The sequence below is a fragment of the Macaca mulatta genome, chromosome 4, assembly GCF_049350105.2.
Source record: "Macaca mulatta isolate MMU2019108-1 chromosome 4, T2T-MMU8v2.0, whole genome shotgun sequence".
Lineage (NCBI taxonomy): Eukaryota > Metazoa > Chordata > Mammalia > Primates > Cercopithecidae > Macaca > Macaca mulatta.
In genome coordinates, this window is record NC_133409.1 from 76794000 (window position 1) to 76814484 (window position 20485).

The 20485-nt window shown below is 41.8% G+C and overlaps 1 protein-coding gene and 1 non-coding gene across 3 annotated transcripts in view; one reads left to right on the top strand and one right to left on the bottom strand.

Annotated features, from left to right (window-relative positions):
- The window catches only part of SNX9 (sorting nexin 9), a 123228-nt gene extending 103197 nt beyond the window's left edge, over positions 1–20031 (top strand). For both annotated transcript variants that reach the window (XM_028847289.2, XM_028847290.2), the window contains 8 exons: positions 1346–1449; positions 2671–2774; positions 6276–6353; positions 11419–11495; positions 12916–13005; positions 14106–14220; positions 16381–16472; positions 18295–20031. In XM_028847289.2, coding sequence (XP_028703122.2) covers positions 1346–1449; positions 2671–2774; positions 6276–6353; positions 11419–11495; positions 12916–13005; positions 14106–14220; positions 16381–16472; positions 18295–18342 — 708 coding nt within the window. In that variant the 3' untranslated portion in view covers positions 18343–20031. The remainder of the gene's footprint in view (positions 1–1345; positions 1450–2670; positions 2775–6275; positions 6354–11418; positions 11496–12915; positions 13006–14105; positions 14221–16380; positions 16473–18294) is intronic.
- On the bottom strand, positions 8355–8413 carry LOC114677854 (U7 small nuclear RNA). Its single transcript, XR_003729284.2, has one exon. It is a non-coding gene; the product is annotated as a U7 small nuclear RNA (small nuclear RNA).
- Positions 20032–20485: the final 454 nt, after the last annotated feature.

A 20485-nucleotide genomic window follows, 5' to 3' on the forward strand; every position in this document is an offset into this window, starting at 1 on the left:
GCTGTAACAAAGTACCTGAGACTGGATAATTTATATACAACAGAAATTTATTTCTCACAGTTACAGAGGCTGGAAGTCAAAGATCAAGGCTGGAAGTCAAAGATCAAGGCACCAGCATTTGATGTGTGGTGAAGGCTGCATCCTCCAAAAGGGAGAAATGCTGAGTTCCCACATGGTGGAAGGTGGAAAAACAAAAAGGGACAAACTCTTTTATCAGGACGCTAATCTCATCCACAAGGGGGGAGGCCCTCATGACCTAATCACTTCTTAAAGGCCCCACCTCTTAATATTATCACGTTGGCTATTAAGTTTCAAAACATGAAGTTTGGAGGGAACACATTCAAACCATAGCAGAAAAGCAAGGAAATGAAAACCGTAAGAGAGAGATTACTGGTTACCTTTGTGGGAGAGGGAAGAGGTAGCAGTGCTTGGGGAAAGGACAATGCAGGGGTGCTTTTGGAATGGAAGCTCTTTGCTCCTTCCTGGCCTAGTTGGTCATTATGCAAATATTCACTTTGTGACATTCATTGCACTGGATATTTTTACTTTGGGGTACTCTGTGTGTATATCTTAATATGTTTTTTTTTTAAAAAAAAAAACCTCATAATACTGGTTTCTGTGTTATATTTTAGAAAAGCATTTACCTTTTTAGAAATCAGTTAACCTAAACATTTGAGGCACTTGGTCAGAATGCATAGGGTGGGCTGAGCACAGTGGCTTATGCCTGGAATCCCAGAACCTTGCAGGGGCCGAGGTGGGCATATTGCTTGAGCCCAGGAGTTCGGGACCAGCCTGACTAACATGGTGAAGCCCCATCTCTACAAAAAATACAAAAATTAGCCAGGCGTGGTGGCGCGCGCCTTAAGTCTCAGCTACCTGGGGGGCTGAGGTGGGAGGATCACGTGAACCTGGAAGTTCAAGGCTACAGTGAGCTGAGATCACGCCACTGTACTCCAGCCTAGAAGGCAAAGTGAGACTGTCTCAAAAAAAAAAAAAAAAAAAAAAAAATATATATATATATATATATATATATGTATGTATGTATATAGGGTGTTTCTTTTTGTTGTGTTTATGTAGGTAGCCGTTGGAAAGGGAACATGGCTGAGTCGGTTCATTCTCAAAAGACTTGGTCCCTTTAGGTCCATTCTGTGGAATGACACTGTTCATGCCCTGAGATTACATTTGGGGTATAAAGGTATTTGGTCCATGGTGAGGAGGGAGATAGAGTGGGAGTTGCTTGCTGAAAATTAGAAAGATAAAGGTGATCAATGAGCTGGTCCTGTTTGGGAATTTTGAAGACCAGTTTGTGCTCTCCACTTGAACCTTACAGCGTTCTCATTTACAGGAATGGAAAACTGGAAAGAGGAAGGCTGAGAAAGATGAGCTGGCGGGAGTCATGATATTTTCCACCATGGAACCAGAGGCACCTGACTTGGACTTAGTAGAAATGTGAGAGACGCTTCCAGGTTTTCTTTCTTCTCACTCTGCACCCTCCTCCTTTGGCCTTCAGGCCTCAGCCAGAGTAGCCGCAGCCGAAACTCAAATTGTCAGACTAGAGTTTTATGAAATGAGCGGGATTTGTAGTCCAATGACAAGGGAAACATCATTTGTATGTAGAAGTACTGTCTTTATAACTGCAACATCAGATTAAAATCTTTCTTTTACCTTGAAGCCGGTGATTTCATAGTTGACACGGTGTTGAGTAGCTGTTTCCAATAGTGTGATGAAACCAGGCGGCACGGAGCCACCTAAAACCCACGCAGTATTCAGACAGCAAACCTCTTTGAACATTGCCTTGAGGAAGCAGTCTCTAACCTGCTTTTTCTGTATATTTTTTTAATTTGTTGATTTTAATCATTTAGTTTTTAAAGTACAAAGTCAGTTGAAACTTTGGAGTAGTTCCTTTTCTCTTAAGGACTTATAAGAAATTTGCATGGCTTTTAGTTTTAAAAAGCTTTTTTATCGTAAAATTATTGTGTATTGTTACTGAAAGTATAGACAAGAAGCACACACACACACACATACACGTAACCCTTCAACCACCCAGAGAGAAAATCGGTGTTAGTATGTTAGTGTTTAGTCTCCCAAATCCTCCTCTGTACATATGTAATTATAGGAAAGGTTGTTTAAACAAAAATGACCTCACACTAGACACTTTGTTTTATAATCTGCTTTTTTCATCTAACAGTATATTGTGATCTTTTTAGGCTGGTAAATACACTTTTGACATCCTTAGAAAGAACTGGTATCTTTCAGGTCACTTAGGTGATTGTGTATCCGGGTTATTGTCTGTGTTTCACCGAGTACTTGGAATGAATGGCCAGTTAGCATTAGCAACCCCTATTATTCTTTTATAGATTTGATGGTCCCCCCAGTGATTGGAATTTTCCTAAATAAGATAGTCAATAAATTACTTGATTTACTTTAGAATAATTTTAAAATTCACAAAGAATTGTAGAGGCAGAAAGGAAGCAAAGTTAAAATATAAATCACCGCTTTTTACGTAGTTCTTTAAATGTCTGCATCAAGCCTGTATTTAAGGCTAACGTAGTGAAAGGGAAGTTGTTATCGTGCAAGGAAACAAGTGCCTGTGGGTACGTTTGGCCTGAGTGTCCCCACAGCAGTGCTGTTCCTCCTGCTTACGTGACTGACGGCTGCCTTCGCCCACAGAGAGCAGAAGTGTGAGGCTGTGGGGAAGTTCACCAAGGCCATGGATGACGGCGTGAAGGAGCTGCTGACGGTGGGGCAGGAGCACTGGAAGCGCTGCACGGGGCGTAAGTCCACTCCTTACAGCGCACTGGGCTCGTAGGGGGTGATGCAGGCTCAGTTTTATGTCCCTTATCATAGAAGGGAACCTGCTGCCTCAAACAGAAGTGTATTTGGTGGACAGCAGTAATGTCACTCCTGTGATTCTGTTTAATCTCACTTCACCCGAGTTAAACCACAGAAAATTGACTAACAAAGCCAGGTTAAGAAATCTCATATGGAGCACCATGTTCACTTAATTAGTTCCAGTAATTTGGGGCTTTATAATCTTTGGAAAATTAATCATTTTTGCATGTTTTGAGAGTGCTTGTAGTTATTCTTAGTCTCATGATTTTGTTTTTTAATCTTCATCCATTTGGTAAGATGTTGTATATTTGACTAAAGCCATAGTGTTTAGAAAAACCAGTATAGTTAGTAGTAAAAATATGTCAGAGCAGAAGCACTGCTGAGGGGAGAGTGTCACTGTGAGTCATGGCTTTCTGCCCACTCTGCCATGTCCCTAAAAACTTCTGCCTCCCTCCTTCTCTTTGGTTTGTAGGCTTTCATTCTGCTGAAGGTTTTTCCTGTATTCCCCAGAACTGTGCAGCTCTGTCGCCACCCATGGCCCAGGATAGATAAACAGTCACGTATCCATCTGTGGGGCTAATGCTGCGGGCTGCTGCCCTGTTACACCCACAGGCTCAGAGGCTGCAGAATGACTTATCAGGCCCTGAAATGCTGGGATCGCACTGCTGTCCAATGCGCAGATGTCTTTGACTCCCTTAGAGTCCTAGGACTTCTCTCCTTTATATCTGGTCTGCCCTTATTGCTATGTCTTAACCTCTGGAGAAAAGGGCCTTCTAATCTATCACTAAGAATTTTCTGGCCTTCACTTCATAACACCGTACAGGAATATTGGTTGTATTCAGTTTTAAAAAAATAAAAATGTTTTATATTTTGAATTATGAGTAATATATACCTACTTTTATATCGGCCTTTGATGCTCAGCATAGGAAAGGGATCTGTTCTTGTAATGATTTTTTTAAAGGTGATATTTTTATGCTAAAAAAGGAAAACAATCAATTTGAAATCCAATAATAATTTTAAAGAGCAGGAAACTAAATATGGAGTGACTCGTAGATGAATTAATAAGATAGCACAGCAAAGACAATGCCAGTATTACTATTCGATCCAGATCTGAAAATCCAAAGCCTTACATCAGAAATCAGTAAACTATGGTCTGAGCGCCAAATTTGGCTTGCCACTTATTTTGTAAATAAAGTTTTGTTGGAACACACCCATGCCCGTTTATTTGTCTGTTGTCTTTGGCTACATTTGTGTCATAATGGTCGAGTTGAGTAGTTTCAACAGAAACTTGTGGCTCCATAAAGCCTAAAACGTTTACTATCTGGCACTTTGCAGAGGAAGTTTGCCAGGCCCTGCCTTACCTCAACCATTGGCCAATGCTACCTCTACCTCTTCCTCTACTAGCGGCAATACCAGTACCAGTGGTGCTTTACCATCCACATGTTATACAAACAGAACAACTTGTAACATACCAGCTGTTCGTGCTTGAGGGGCAGACACCAGGAATAACAGTTGTTTCTTTCCCATAGCAAAGAAATATGATGCTATATCCTAAATGTATAGAATTAGCCCTGAGAAAATAATGTATACAAATGCAGCATCTAGAAAACAAAACCTGTGTCAAGACTTTGGTCATAGAGGAGGACTCATGAACAAAAGGCGAATTGACATTGTTCTCTAAAGCAGAGGTCCCCAGTCCCCAGGCCATGGGCTGGTACATGGAACATTACTGCACAGCAGGAGGCAAGTGAAGCTTCATCTCTATCTCCAGGCGCTCCCCATCACTCACATACCGCCTGAGTTCCGCCTCCTGTCAGATCAGCCGTAGCATTAGATTCTCATAGAAATTTGCACCCTATTGTGAGCCACGCATACACGAGATCTAGGTTGTGAGCCCTTATGAGAATCTAATGCCTGATGATCTGAGGTGAAACTGTTTCATCCCCAAACCATCCCCCTGACCCACTGTCTGTCCGTGGAAAAATTATCTTCCATGAAACCAGTCCCTGGTGCCAGAAAGGTTGGGGACCGCTGCTCTAAAGTATAAATGAAAGAATTCAGTTCTAAAGGCAGTGAATTAATTTTGACCATAAACTCTTGCAAGACCATCATAACACATCATTTAAATCTGTATGTTCTTTGAAAGCCATTTTTCCTGAGTGCAAATTTTACAATTGCATTTTTTAAGGATATCATAAAAATTTGGGATTATGATATCTTTTAAAAAATTAAATGCCTTATGTCTAATGTCCGATCAACTCCATGTCCTGTGTAATTCACAAGGCTAAATGTAGAAAGTAGGGAATGCTGGCCTCAGGCTGCTCTTTTGTGGGGTGGGGAAAGGGATTTGACTCGGGCATATCTCCTTCTCTTTCTTAAAATAGTTCTTTAAAATTCCTGATGTGTAGAATGAAAACTCCAGCACACACTCTGCATGGTGAACCACATGCCAGGCGCCTTTAGGTAGAGAGGCAAAACTGAGGTACCAGAGGGTGGACAATTTATTAAAATTAACTAAGCTCATGTAATTTGGATTCATGTTTCCTGATAACTGCAGCTTATAGACCTTACCTCAAATGTCTCTGGCCTAAATATTTTTTAAAGAAACATTAAAAGTTTTCTTTTTCTGCTTTAAAAACTGCAGTGAGTCTTTAAATGCAAATAATGGTTTCTTTTGAAAGGCAAACAGATGCTCCATTTAAGGGGACTCCATACAAATGCAAAGAAAGTAGCCTAAGGTGCAGAGACTCTTAGAAAGTTCTCCGAAGTGATCCTAGGATCTTAGCACCTTAAAAAGAAACCTTAGATGTCATTTAGTGAAATCATCTCTTCATACAGATGAGAAAACTCATACCCCTCTTCCCTGGTCGTGCGATGCCTGACTGTTGTATTTTCCTCCACATCTTGTTGCTTTCAGTCTTTGGTGGTCATGGTTTGCAAATGGTCATTTATGTACCCGTAACAGAGTGGGAAAGTCTACGTGTTTGGAATCACAAGTCCACATCCAGCATTTATTAGCCGTGTGACCTTGGGCAAGTCAGTTATCTGAGTCTCACTTTCCTGATCCTCTCCATGATGAGGACGGTGTCTCTGCATCTGGTAAAGGGGCTAACGCGATGATCGAGCACAGTGTCGCTGGAAGTACTTTGTAAGCTAGAAACCATCTAAAGGAGCTTCCATCTCACTTGCCTCTCATTTGGTGAATGAGAATGTAGGAGTGATTGTCAGTAATAATAGCATCCACCTTTAATTGAACAGTCAATTAAAAATAATCGAAAGAAATCTGTTGAAAAAATCACTTTTGAAACAATATTTTATGAAGGAATATAGACTATTTTGAATCACTTCCAATGTTACGATAAAGTAATCACTTTCAGGAAATAGTTTAATCTCATTTCAGTTTGCTCAGAAGACTAATCAGTTTATTCCTTTTTCTCTTTCAGCATTGCCCAAGGAATATCAGAAGATAGGAAAGGCCTTGCAAAGTTTGGCCACAGTGTTCAGTTCTAGCGGCTATCAAGGTGTGTCTTTCTTCATTCATCCAGTGGGCCTTTAGAGCCTTATCCAGACCTGCTGCCTGCAGACGCTAACTCCCTCCTCAGTGAAGCACCCTGGTTGTTGGTGTGTAAATTGGCTAGGCTGCTGCACTAAGGACTTTTGCACCCTCATCCTAGGACTTTTGAGAAAAGCCAAAGGTGGTTATAATTCGTATTTTCTTGCTAGCTTGTTTGCCTTTTTTTGCTCTCAGGTGTAGCATTTTTGTTTCAACGCCATCAGTTTCATTTCTCTGCCAAGTCTTCCTGTTAACAGAGGCCAGATTTGGCGGGGCACAGTGGCTCACACCTATAATTCCAACACTTTGGGAGGCTGAGGCGGGCAAATCACTTGAGTACAGGAGTTTGAGACCAAGCTGGGCAACATGGTGAGACCCCCATCTCTACAAAAAATCAAAAATTAGCTGGGTGTGGTGGTGCATACAGGTAGTCCCAGCTATTTGGGAGGCTGAGGTGGGAGGATCACTTAAGTCCGGGAGGCAGAGGTTGCACTGAGCCATGATCTTACTGGTGCACTCCAGCCTGGGTGACAGAGCAAGACCCTGTCTCAAAAAAACAAAAGCCAGATTTCATCAAGGCCATTTCAAGGAAAAATATTTGACCAAGTAGCAAGTGTGTGTTGCCTGTTTTCTCCTTAACTCATAACTGTTTCAGCTTACCCTATAAATATGTATCTTACCCATGGAATTTAGAGTTCATGGTTTACATTGGCAGCACTTAATGAGAACAAGTTAGCTCTTTTTATTAAAAGGAAAAAGAGCCCAGGCAACATAAGGAGACCCCATCTCTACAAAGAAATAATAAAAATTAGCCAGGCATGGTGTCACACACCTGTAGTCTCAGCTGTTCTGGAGGCTGAAGCAGGAGGATCGCTTGAGCCCAGGAGGTTGAGGCTATGGTGTGCCATGATCACACCATTGCACTCCAATATGAGCAGCAGAGACCCCACCCATCTCAATGAGCAAAAAAAAAAAAAAAAAAGAAAAGGCATTTGTCAGCTAGGTGGCACCTATTAAATCTGTTATCTCCTGTCACTTACAGAAGTGATAGAATTGGTACAGGTGTTGGTCCTGATACTCAGGGCAGACAGTGCTTTGGATGTCAGTGTCTGAATATTTTAATAATAAACTAATAAGAAATTAGTTTCTTACCAAAATGTAAGATTTAGGGCTCCCACCTGGGAATAGTTCTCATTGCCCTGGCCTTACCATGTCTTACAGTTGACACTTTAGACCAGAAGTGGTCTTTGAGGTCTAGACTAGCAACTCAAGGCCAGAACAGAGAAGCATCTTGGCCCAGGTAACAAGTAGGTGATGGAAGAGCTGAGATGAGAGCCACGCCCATTGCTTAGGGAGGAGGCAGATGCCTTGGATCCCTTTTAGCATGGTGGCTCTGTGATGCCCCAACAGGGTGAGAACATTTGTCCTAGAGATGCTGGAATTTTGCGCAGTTGGTCCTGATGCTTTCTTATATGTCAGAACTCACCTGCAATCTGCCTTCCTCGAACCTCACCTTACAGCCCTCTTACTGTTCTTCAGCCTAGACCACAGCTTCCCACTGTCACCTCTTAGGCCATAGAAGTCCCTGTGGGAGAACCAGCTCTGCATTTGAGGTTCCTCCAGCTTCCCGTGCCTCATGCTAGCCCACATGCCCCCGGGAAGCCCATCACCTAGTGGGGCAGGGCGCACCCTTTTCTGAATTTAGTTGATTTGAATTTCTTCATTTTCATGGTGCTTCAGTGACTTGAGAGAAAGGCATGACTTTTTTAGTTGATTTGGTATTTTTGTATTATGGCAAGAGCCGTAGTGTCCTGTGGTGTCCATATCCTAATTGAAAATAGAAGCCCCACAATTACCCCTTTAGTAACTTCAGAATTTGTTGCTGGGATCCCTAGTAATTTGGAGTCACGTAGAAACCTTAGAAACGATGTTGAACTGAATCATCCATTTTGTTGTTGTTGTTGCAGAGAGAGGTTTCCTGCAACCTGGAAAACCTGCTAGACAAATTCTAAAAGAGCTGTAACACTGAATCATAGAATTTTAAAATAGCAATTCACTTCTTTTCCTGGGAAGTGCTAGAAGAGACAAAGATACCACTAACTATTCATGAAATACGTTGTTATTAATAGAGGATACAGGTAATTGAACCAAAAGTCTTGAAAAGAGGGAAAAGAAGACAGTTGGTAATCTGGGACATGGTTTCTAAAAAGTTCTTCAATTACTTTGTGCTGTAAGTCTTTTCATATGTTACTGATCCTCATAAAAATATGATAGAATTCACCTACCTTCAAAGTGATCAGATTCTCTCCAGAGTTGTATAGTCTGTGTAATTTTAGCCTGAAGCAGCATGGAAGTAAGGAAACGTAAAATATGGAGCAAGGTGGAGTAGAAAAGGATGCCGGTGGCAGCAGGGGTGAGGCAGCACAGCAGCAGGGGCAGCCTGGGGAGAAGGTGGGCCACAGAGCGTGAACCTGAGACACTGTGCCCGGCTCCACAGGCTCATCCATGGGTTCCCCACTGGGAGCTGCCTCGTGATCCTTTAACATTTTCCGGACTATAATAATCAATACATAATTAAATATTCATATTGCAGAGACCACTTTTTCAAGTATTAAAAATACTCGATGTATGTTTTATGTTGAATATCATTCTACTTAAGATACTATTTTAAGGAAGCATTCAAGTTCCTGTTGACTGGCTTTTCTCCCATCGCAAAGGACAGTGGTCAGCAGTGTTGAGTACTGTGTCTCATCACATCCGCTTGCTCAGATGTGTTGGTGTCTTGGAGCAGTGCTATGCTGTGCGATCTTGTAATAATGTAAATAAGTTTGAATCCTAGGAATATTCTGATTATAGTAAAAATAACTTCCAGTGCTCCTTTAACAGTTCATGTACTAACTTGAAATAATATAGACTGTTAGCATGGCCCCTGCACAAAACCGTGAAACATTGCATATTGTTATGGATGATCGTATGGAAATATAAGTGATAAAAATTCTTAAATGATTATGGGGGAGGAGAAAGACATGGAAGGTAAACTTCTGATTATATCTTGTTTTGTAGAGTTGACTTTGGAATAATGTGAATGCTTTACATAATTATTAGAAAACAAATTTAAATCAAAATGGAAAAAAATTCCTAATCAAAAGCAAAATAAAACAAATGACTTGATACATCAAGATGAAGGCATAGCACACAGAGGAATTATTTCAAAGCACCTTAAAATGGCATTTTATATGCCCCCAGGAGCAGATGCCTCAAGGTCAGAAAGACTATAAGAATGTTAGTTATTTTCACTAAACGTGTAGTCAATATCATGTTGGTATTGTTATTCTAAAACTTCTAAAACTGTTTTCATATTGTAGGATAAATCAAATATGTAATTGTTACTGTTGTTAGCAATTAAGATTTTTAAAATAAAGTTTTAAAATAAATGAAGAAAACCCCTAAAGTCATAAATTTGCTTTGGAAACATCAGTGTAAGCTCATTATGTGTTTTCCCTCTTAAAAAAGTAAAAAAAAAAAATTTTTAAAAAAAAATATATATATACACAATTTGCCTTTCTGTTAAAACCCTGGAAACAATTACCCAATCCAGTAGCAAGAAGCATTCCTTGGCACCAATCATAAGGTTCACTTCCTACCACAATGAACCAGGGTTCCTATCAAAAGACTTAAATACCAATTGGAAGAGCCTACCACTGGCCAAAGAAAAGAAAATTTGAGCATTAGTGAAAATGATAATTAATGCGGAATGAAGCATATCAAATATTTTTAAATCCAGAATTATAAAGATGCTTTTTAAGAAATTAATCTCAGTTACTCTTAGAGAATGGTAGGGGATTAACTCATTATTTTGAAAACTGTAAAGAGAAAAAAGAATTAAGCACTTAACCTGCTTTTCCTATTCAAACTCTACCTCTGGGTAACCAGAATATTATTGATAGAGGAAAGCTGATCCTTATGGAAGTATTTCAGCCAATAAAGAAGGAATGGTAGAAATAGAATAACACCGTTTTGCAAACTCATACTAAAATAAAAGATCCTTGGCCGGGCGCAGCGGCTCACACCTGTAATCCCAGCACTTTGGGAGGCTGAGACAGGTGGATCACCTGAGGTCAGGAGTTCGAGACAAGCCTGGCCAACACAGTGAAACCCCATCTCTACTAAAAACACAAAAAATCAGCTGGGCATGGTGGCAGGTGCCTGTAGTCCCAGCTACTCGGGAGGCTGAGGCAGGAGAATGGTGTGAACCTGGGAGCCAGAGCTTGCAGTGAGCTGAGATTGTGCCACTGCACTCCAGCCTGGGCAACAGAGCAAGACTCTGTCTCAAAAAAGAAAAACAAATAATAAAATAAAAGATCCAGACAATGGTCATTCTAGATAACGATCATTTTCTAACATTCTAAGAGTAGAAATAACTGGAACTGGTGGCGTGTGACTCTGATCAGGCCTCTAGGTCTAATAGCTAGTGTAAAGAGAATACAGGGACAGAGGAGTGTGTGCAGTATCACCAGAGATGCAGCCAGCAGCGTCCAGAATGCAGGCACCAAGGCACACAACAAGTTCAACACCCCACGAAAAGAAACGTGCAGGGAAAAAAGGGGCTGAGGGAGAAGAATCCACAGAGTTAAGAAACGCATCAGTTCTGTGCTGTGTGGACCTTTACATCCTGATTCAAGCAGCCAGCTCGCCCTGAGAGGCTTCATTATAGCAGAGTGACAGTCTCGTCTTAGGTGTCATAATGGTACTGCCTCATGTTTTAGAGTCCTCATCTGTTAGGCAGGATTTATGGATGAGATACTGATATCCAGTGAAAGCGGGTCGGGGTGTAAATGAACACAGGCTGGCGAGAGCTGCCAGTGGGGAAGGCAGATGGTGGGTGATAGGCATTCATTCTGTTCCCACTAGTTTTGAAAATGTTTGAAAGTTTCTATGATAAAATTTACCAATAAAACCAATAACAAAATTTTTAACAAGTGAAAAGAAAATATGTATAACTTATAACCACTGATAAAATTGATCATTTTCAGGTGAAACAGATCTCAATGATGCAATAACAGAAGCAGGAAAGACTTACGAAGAAATTGCCAGTCTCGTGGCAGAACAGGTACTAACATAATCACACAATTCCAATTACGATTTGATGCTGTCTAGTCCACATATTTAATTTAAAACATGTCTTAAGACAAACTTCCCAAATAAGTACCCTCCTCTTTTCTGTTTCTGTGTATCTTTGTTAGTTGTATTTAATCATGGTTTCTTGGATTAAGACAAAGTGGATGGATAAATTTGTCATCAAGAAATCTAAATAGGCCAGGCACAGTGGCTCACAACTGTAATCTGGCACTTTGGGAGGCCAAGGCAGGTGAATTTCTTGAGTCCAGAAATTCGAGACCAGCCTGGGCAACACAGTGAACCCAAAAAAATTAGCCAGGTGTAGTGGTATATGCCTGTAGTCCCAGCTATCCAGGAGGCTGAGGTAGGAAGATCGCTTGAGCCCGGGAAGTCGAGGCTGCAGTGAGCCGTGATCATACCACTGCACTTTAGCCTGGGTGACACAGTGAGACCCTGTCTCAGAAGAAAAGAAATCTAAATGAGTGTACCCCAGTATTGATGCCTCTGATCTGTTCTTAGCCATCAGGGGATTCTAATGAACAGGAAAGAACGCTGGCTCAGATCTGTATGGACCATTGCTTAGCCTCTCTGAGCCGTAGTTTCCTCATCTGTTAATCTGCAGTGGTAGTGCCTACCGTGTATGGTTCTCAAGATTTAACAGCTCGTAAATAAAAAGCACCTGCTACAGTCCCCAGGACAGGGCAGGTCCTTGTCATAGCTACATAGCTTTTATTGGAGTCTTTAGTACCCCAATTTCAGGGTTTTTTTTTTTTTTTTTTTTTTTTAGGTAACAGATAATAAGTTCCCTTAAGAAGAATCTAAGTTATTTTCTAATCTCTTAATTAAAAAAATTTTTTTTTCAGATGACTTAAAGCTATGTTAATGGATGCACACATGTGTACACACACTAATGTGGTTATGGGCTACTTTGCTAATACTTCTAAAAATGCATTCATTTTAGAGATGTGAGTAACATAGCTATTAAAATTACAATTCAGAAAAATTGAAAAATTTTAAATTGCCACTTAAAATGATTACTGGGTGTTTTAATAACATTATATTCTCTGCTCATATTTAAAAGTTAAACTACAGCAACTCATTTGTTTGTATGTAAACATACAGCATTAGCTGAACTTTCTTCCTTCTTGGTGGTATATTTTGGGCCATGACAAAATAATTTTACAAACCAACTTAAAAATTACATGATGTTTTGTCATTTTCTTTACAACATATGAGTCAAAGAAAGGCAGTCTTGGGAGCTACTTTCTTTTAGAAAAAGTGATCTGAATGCTTAACACTCAGTAATGTAGTGTAGCACATTACAGATTTACAGTCTTTGCCTATAATGGTTCTCTTTTCCTTGATTTTCTGAATTTCTCTACTAGTAACAATCAGCTTGTATCTTGTTATAGCCAAAGAAAGATCTCCATTTCCTGATGGAATGTAATCATGAGTATAAAGGTTTTCTTGGCTGCTTCCCTGACATCATTGGCACTCACAAGGTAACCTGATTGTAGACATTTATAGAAGACAACAGCAGATGAAGCAGGCAGACATGCACAGTAGTATTGGTTTTATATGTTTATCTTTATTATTAAAAAAGAATCTGTAATTCCCATTAGAAAGGTTTTGTAACTGAATTTTAGAATTGGTTTGGAGTGTTCTCATATAATGAATTCTGGTTTTCTCTCCCTTTTTAAAAAGTCTGTACATCACCTCAGGCATGAGTTGTGAGTATTTTATGTCAACCATAGTAGTCTAGTATATTGTGATGTACTTGGATTTGTTAGGAAAATGTCTGCAAAGGGCTGGTCTGTGATCTTAACAGTCCTGGCATGTGGCCATGTTAGCATTCTGCTTTATAACTTAAATATCATGAAGGGGTACCATAGGTAAATTAGGTTTGTACAACCTCAGATAACTTAATATAAATCTCAGAACAATTAGCTTGTTGTCGAAATGTATGCCAGCAGCATCAGAGTTGTAGGCCTGGAGCCTAATTAATGCATGAGTATAGAGTTGTTCTTTCCAGACAGTCCTAAATAACGAGCAGCATGATGATACTGGAGTGGGAGATGTTTGGCAGCCTTTCCAGCCACTTCCATCTAAGTCTTTAAATGGATTCAGCGCCTCTTAAAAAATCGAAGGAAAGCCCAGGACTTACAATCAGCACACTTAGGCACTCGCTTATAAAATATTCTGTTGTATAAAAGAGGAGAGAGAAAGTGCCTGTGTGCGAACATTGCCCTGGACCTAGGCACGTGACTTTCAAAACCTGCTAATGCCTGATTTCCATTATGTGCTACTCTTCAAACGGCACCGGCTTCTGAATATTACGGAGATGGTGTGCTGTTTGCTTTTCTCTCTTCTTGTAGCATAAAACTGTTCATTTTAGCTTAATGACATTTTTTCAAGAATAACAGCCTTTTTGCTTCCAAGGGACTTGAAGGAAGTTAAATTTAGATGCTTTCCTCTCTTGTTTTGTGGAGGTATTTCCTGTTCAGTAGCAAATCAGTTATAGAATATATTAGCATTGTTGTGTTTTAAACTAATGACTAATCATTTCAGCTTTATTCATACTGTTGTATTTTGTATTTCACAGGGAGCCATAGAAAAAGTGAAAGAAAGTGACAAACTCGTTGCAACAAGTAAAATCACCCCACAAGACAAACAGAACATGGTGAAGAGAGTCAGCACCATGTCTTACGCATTGCAAGGTAAGATGAAAGGGTCCTTATGAGGTGCTGGTGGAGGTTTTTTTTCCCCAGCAAAGTTTCCCTTGCTAGAGAAATCCAGATGTGAGCATCTGATAAGTAATTGAGACGCTTGTGAGCCCCTTCAGGATCCCAGTGCTGATGAAAATCTGTAATATTTATTTAATTTTTCATCTGTCCACCTTATCTAGCTGTGAATGACAGCTTGATTCAAACTGCACATTTTATTATTTCTGAGAGACATTGAAGATTCCTTTTGCAATCTGTGATATCATAATGCTCTATTAAATGCCAGAGCTCAGCTTTTAGCAGTCTGTAACGTGCGTGCCTTGGGATCATGGAATGTGAAGGGGTTTGGGTATGTCATTTTAGGCACAGTTTTTTTGTGTTAAAAAAAAAAAAAAACCAAAAAAGACATGAATTTGTATAGGTTTGAGTGTTTTTGAGCAGATGAGAGCAGCAGGTGGATTTTTCCCGTTGGCGGATGGGTGGATGGCATTTGTATGGGCAGAGAATGGAGAGCGTGTTCTGTTAGGAACAAAAGCTACAAAATCATGGTGCTGGATTGTGTCATGGGCGTGAAAGAGTAAAACATACTTAGAGGTTATTGGGAAATAAATTTTGAGTGTGAAAGAACTTGAAAACTCTAGACTTGATGTGGGCATTAAGAAGCCGTTAAAAGGGAGTTAAAAAAAAATCAATCTTCAAGGGAGAAGGATTTGTTGGTTATGGAGAGGAGATTGGAAAATGCAGACGCTGTCCAAGAGCCCAACCAGAAGACCATCACTGTTGTAGTCTGAGCTTTGAGGACCTAAAGATGTGGTACTGGGGAGAAGAGAAGGAAACAGATTTGCAGGCTTTTCCAAGGAACAGCTTTCAAGACTGGGGCATTCATGGGAGAAAGAGATGGACGAGGGAGTGTCCAGAGCCAAGGCCACTACAGCAAAAACGAGGAAACCTGATTGAAGTTTTGGGTTTTGAAGAGTTTGAAATGGGAAATTTGGTTTTGAACTTGTGTTTGAGGTTATCCAAATTGATAAACACAAAGCTTTGTACAACTTCAAATAACTGAATGTAAAATGTAGAACAGTGTGTGTCATGGGAATCTGTGCAGCCGCTGGCTTTCTCAGCCTGGAGGGTTTGGGAGAAGGCGGAGTAGGAGGCATCCAACGGAGACAAGGAGGCCCTCTGATGACGAAGACTCCTCCAGAGTTGGGGGTAGGGGCAGAGGGGCACAGAGGAATAAGGAATCCAGGTATTCAGCAAAGATGAAGAAAGATCTCCCTCAGCATCCAGTCCTTCTGCCCTGTGAGAGGCTGGGTTCTGATGGCGCCACTGGTGCTCATGGACAGCAAAGCTCCCCGGACTGAGGAAGGGCCTCCCGCTGTCCCACATGCTGCCCGGCCTTTCACCAGAAACCTGCTGAAGCAATTGCTGCGCAGAAGGGAGCGGGGCAGGGCCCCCAGGTGCCTCGCTAGGTCCCATGCAGACGCACTGGAAGCTGTGAACTGCAGTCATCTGTAGCGAGTATGACCAAGTAGTTTCTCTTTGATCAGTTCTGTTAGAGTAATAGTCCACATTTGGGTGATTTATCTGTATTGGATTTTATAGTTTTGATTATGCAAGTCAGTGTAAGTCATTCGTGTACTGAAAAGTAATGTTTGTCATTAACTGTTTTGTTTTGTTTTGTTTTGTTTTGTTTTGTTTTGTTTGAGACAGAGTCTCGCTCTGTCACCCAGGCTGGAGTGCAGTAGGGCAATCTCGGCTCACTGCAACCTCCACCTCCCGAGTTCAAGCAATTCTCCTGCCTCGGCCTCCAGAGTAGCTGGGATTACAGGCACCTGTCTCCACACCCGGCTGATTTTTGTATTTTTAGTAGAGTTGGGGTTTTGCCATGCTGGCCAGGCTGGTCTTGAACTCCTGACCTCAGGTGATCTACCCACCTTGCCTCCCAAAGTGCTGGGATTGCAGATGTGAGCCACTGTGCCCAGCTCAACTTGTTTTTCTAACCCTTAGTAAAGTGATTTGCCAAGAGCTGACACTGTACCGCAGCCAACCAGATTAGGTCCGGTTGATGATTAATTGTAACTGAGCAGAGAAACCAGGTGTTGCCATTTGAAAACTTGGAGGGAAAACTGATTGATGTTTTGGTTTTGGTTGTAGCTGAGATGAATCACTTTCACAGTAATCGAATCTATGATTACAACAGTGTCATCCGCCTGTACCTGGAGCAGCAAGTGCAGTTTTACGAAACGGTGAGTGGGCGTCCGCGTGCCTTTCACATGTACTTGAGGAGAAGGTTCCTGGTAAACCACTTTGACCATGTAAAGTTAATCTGTTTGTATTCTTTAATCCTAAGTAAGAAACCAAAGGAGCCTAAATTTTGGACAGGATATTTTTAATCTCCTAATTCTGTCTGCCCTTTGCTTTTTGGGTAACACTGGGTTAAAAAAGGTTTTCTTCTGAAGCAGGATCTTGGATGCTAGTTGCAAGGCCCCAAGACGTTCCTTATTGTGTGGTTCCTTCCCCCGTGTCACAGCCTCTCTGTGCCTCTGTGCACCAGGAACGGTTCTGAATGAGATGAGGTCACCCAGCCGTCCTTGGGGCTCCATTGGCAGCTGGAACAGGAGCCTGGCACCACACAGGAAAGCAAAGGCAGCCTTTGCTTTTCATGAATGAGGTTTTCACAGTGCGCCATGGAAATCGCAGAGAAAGAAAAAACAAAAAAGTGAGACCTGGAACGGTTCTCTCCACAAAACAATGACGAAAACTTAAGTTTTTCTTACCTCTGCCTAGTAATTTTGTTGTTTACCAGAAAACAAAGCTCTAGTAGCATGTCCACCTCAGGCACCTGCAGGTAAGTTCTGTAATGTAGAATCCAGCTTCTGCTGGCGGCCTTGCTGCCTACCCAGCTCTCCTCGGCCATGGGATCTAAGCCATGTTCATGGGGAGTGGTTTGCAAGCCCCCTGCTCACAGCCATACTGGTGGCCTCTGCAAACTGGACACTGCTGAAAACGCCTGTCTCCAGCAGCCAGTTCTTAAAGGAGACCTGTGCTTGATATGTACCTAACGCATATTTGTGAACTGTGTCTGGTACAGTTGGTTTGGGAGACTAACTTATGGGAGGAACTCACCTAAACCCTGTCCTCCCTTACAGGACATGGGCCCTGTGCTCTTTAAATGCACACTTTTCCCGTCAGTTGGTGCCATTGTGGATTCGCCTTTCGTTGTATATTAGAATATAACAGATTACATTTGTCTGTGTGAGAAAATAATGCAAGGGAAACTCTCAGAATTTTGATAATGTTGATTTATTGATGTTCAAGTCCAAGTATGATATAGTTATTTATGACATTGTAATTCAGAATAGAAAACCGTGTATTTCATCACTGTCTTTGCATAAACCTAAGGAGCTGATACAACATTGTCAGGTTTTCAATCTAAGTTTTATGGCACAGTAACCCTTAAGTTATTAAAATTTGCGTATGTGTTCGTGGAGCAGACATATATTGAGTGTTTCTTGTATACCAAGCCCTCACTCTGGATGTTTAGCATCCAGGGATGGATAAGACAGCTGCGCCTTAAGGAGCAGGAGGCCCTGGCGCATAGACGACCGCAGCGCCTCCTTAGCTTCACAGGCAGGCTCGTGCTGTCTGAACACCCAGCAGTGACAGAGCAGGGTGTGGCCAGGGCGACATAGCCTTCAGGGGATCTGGAAGCTCATACTCCTCCAGGAAAGGAGGGGGCTCTAGGCAAGCATGAAGGCCTGAGCCCCCAGCTCATCTGAGGGAAAGCAGGTCGTCTGCAAGCGCCGCTAGGGCAGAGGCGGGGAGCACGTGCAGACGCCCACCGGCAGGAAGGGACCACCAGGGCCAGCTGGGGCCTCAGTGCTTGCCAGTGCCATTCGGGGTTAACGTCTCTCCAGCAGGAACGCGGGGCTGGGCTGGTGCCAAAAAGACCAGTTAAAGAATTGGAATTTGTGTAATGTTTAACTTGTTGGAGTTGTGAATAAAGAATACTGTGAGGTCGTAATGGGAGTGATATCTCAACGTTATTTTGTTTTGCTTTCTTGTCAGATTGCAGAAAAGCTGAGGCAGGCCCTCAGCCGTTTTCCGGTGATGTAGGACAGAACGGGCCTTGAAGAGAATGCTGAGCGCTTTCTCCTGACTTGGGGCAATGCAATTCAAAACTTTTTTTCCCCTATTATTCAGAAAAAAAAGAAAACCAAAAAGAAACAGAGTTGCAAAAAACTGCGTTTATTTTATTAGCCACCCTAAATGCATCAGTTATTTAGGGATGGTCTTTTGTTCATTTCCGCATCCATTATTTAAACCAGTGGAAATCGTCTCTATTTTTGGAAAGTACTTAAAAGTTACCAGAATTTTCAATGGAAAATGAGGGGTTTCTCCCCACTGATATTTTACACAGAGTCATAATTTATATGTCTTATAAATTATATGTCTTATATAATTTATAAGTCTCCCACAATCTTCCAGTTCTTACCCGGTGTCAGATAATTAATTAGTAATTACTTTCTTAAAAATACGAACTATGCCAGAATAAAAAATATCTATGTTTGTATATTTTTATAACTCTTTTCAGTCCTCTGGGGTTCCTATCATTGAGGGGCGTCTTTATGCCTTTCACTGCCACAGTTACGGCTCAAGTGCTTACACTTCAGGATGGAGGAGACCGGGGCCCCGGGGCTGCCAGCACCATCATAGTGTGTGGCAGGTGGGCCATCCCATGTCCCTCCAGGGGGATCCCACAGCCTGGCAGATGAGCACATACCCCTGGCCACCCGTGTCCTCAGCGTCATTTCTGATGTGTTGCTCTTATGTGAGGACCAGTGCTTTCTCTCTTTGCACTTTCTTCCTAATCATGGTTAAGGCAGGTTTTATGCCATAAAGAATACATTAGAAGAATTGAGGGACTTTTTAGAGAGTTTTGTGGCTTTGGTCTAACGGGTGAGTGGCTGTGTTCAGGAGGGCCTGGGGGAGGAGGGCACCACACACAGCACCCCGGAGCCTCTCGTCCCTTCTTACTCTTTGGCTGCTCCTCCAACGTGATGAGAAGGGCTGTTGTGGGGATGGCACACTGCTTGGTTTGGATGGCGGGTTCATGGCCAGTTGGTGTAATCAGCAAAGAGAAAAAGCACAGTTTAGCACCCCTGCCCTCCCCATTAGATGGAAAAGTGTAGGGACTGAGAAGGGTTGCAGCCTGAACAGCGTACAGAATCCTGAGGACTCCGAGATTGGAAAGAAAGAACAGACCAGTGCCCTTCCTGACTGCATCCGAAACTTCACACAGGAGTTTCTGAGCACCAGCACTTCAGTTAATGGCATAAAGCAAAACAGGACCTTGGCACACCGACAGCTCTAACTCAACACTGACAGCCACCGTCTCGCTTCTGCGGAGGAGCGCGCCCGTCTCCCACAGGTGCCTTACTGCGTTCCCTCCCACCGCTTTCATTTTTCTGACCTAATAATTATGGGAAATGGAAAGTCTGGGCCAGCATCAATAAAATGACACCAAAAATAAGTAGATGAGGAAATCAAATGAATATGAGAACATCTTGTTCTTTAATATCACGGGTTTTTGTTAATGTTTCATGAGTAATTTTCCCCACTTGATTTTTCTTCTATAAAATCCCATAGAACAATGTTTATGCTATAGCCATTTAATATATGTACAAATTGTAAAGAATATGTATAAATGTTTTACACGAATGTAAGAGCATGTAGAAGCCAACATACAAATAAATTGTTTAAAAAAAACTGTACAGTAAATTCTCAAAGCACTTTTTCAAAACACTTATTGGCCTTTGTGTGTGATTTTTATTGTTGTTGTTAAGTGCTTTTTATTCCAGCTGCTGAAAATGGTCCAGGTAATGAATTCTTCCCCAAATCCTACTTCTTTCTGACATGAATTCATCATTTCAGTTCCATAGGTCAGTGTTGCAGTCCGGGAAGCACATCATAACCACCTGGGAGTTGCAAGAAGCAGACACTCGCCCTGTGTCCACCTCCCGGATATTCGGATTTGACTGGTGTGAGGCAGTGGCCAGGAAAGTGAAAAAGGGATGGGGGAAATGGAGATGGCACGGGCTCCTCAGAGCGTGGTCGCCGACTGTGAGCCGGGAACAGCAGAGGGAATGTGAAAGAAAATAAGAGAATCCACGGGATTTGATACCTGGAAGATTCTCCTTCAAGTGGCAACATAGTGTATATATCCTCAGGGGTCACACGCACCATGTGGTTCTGAGAT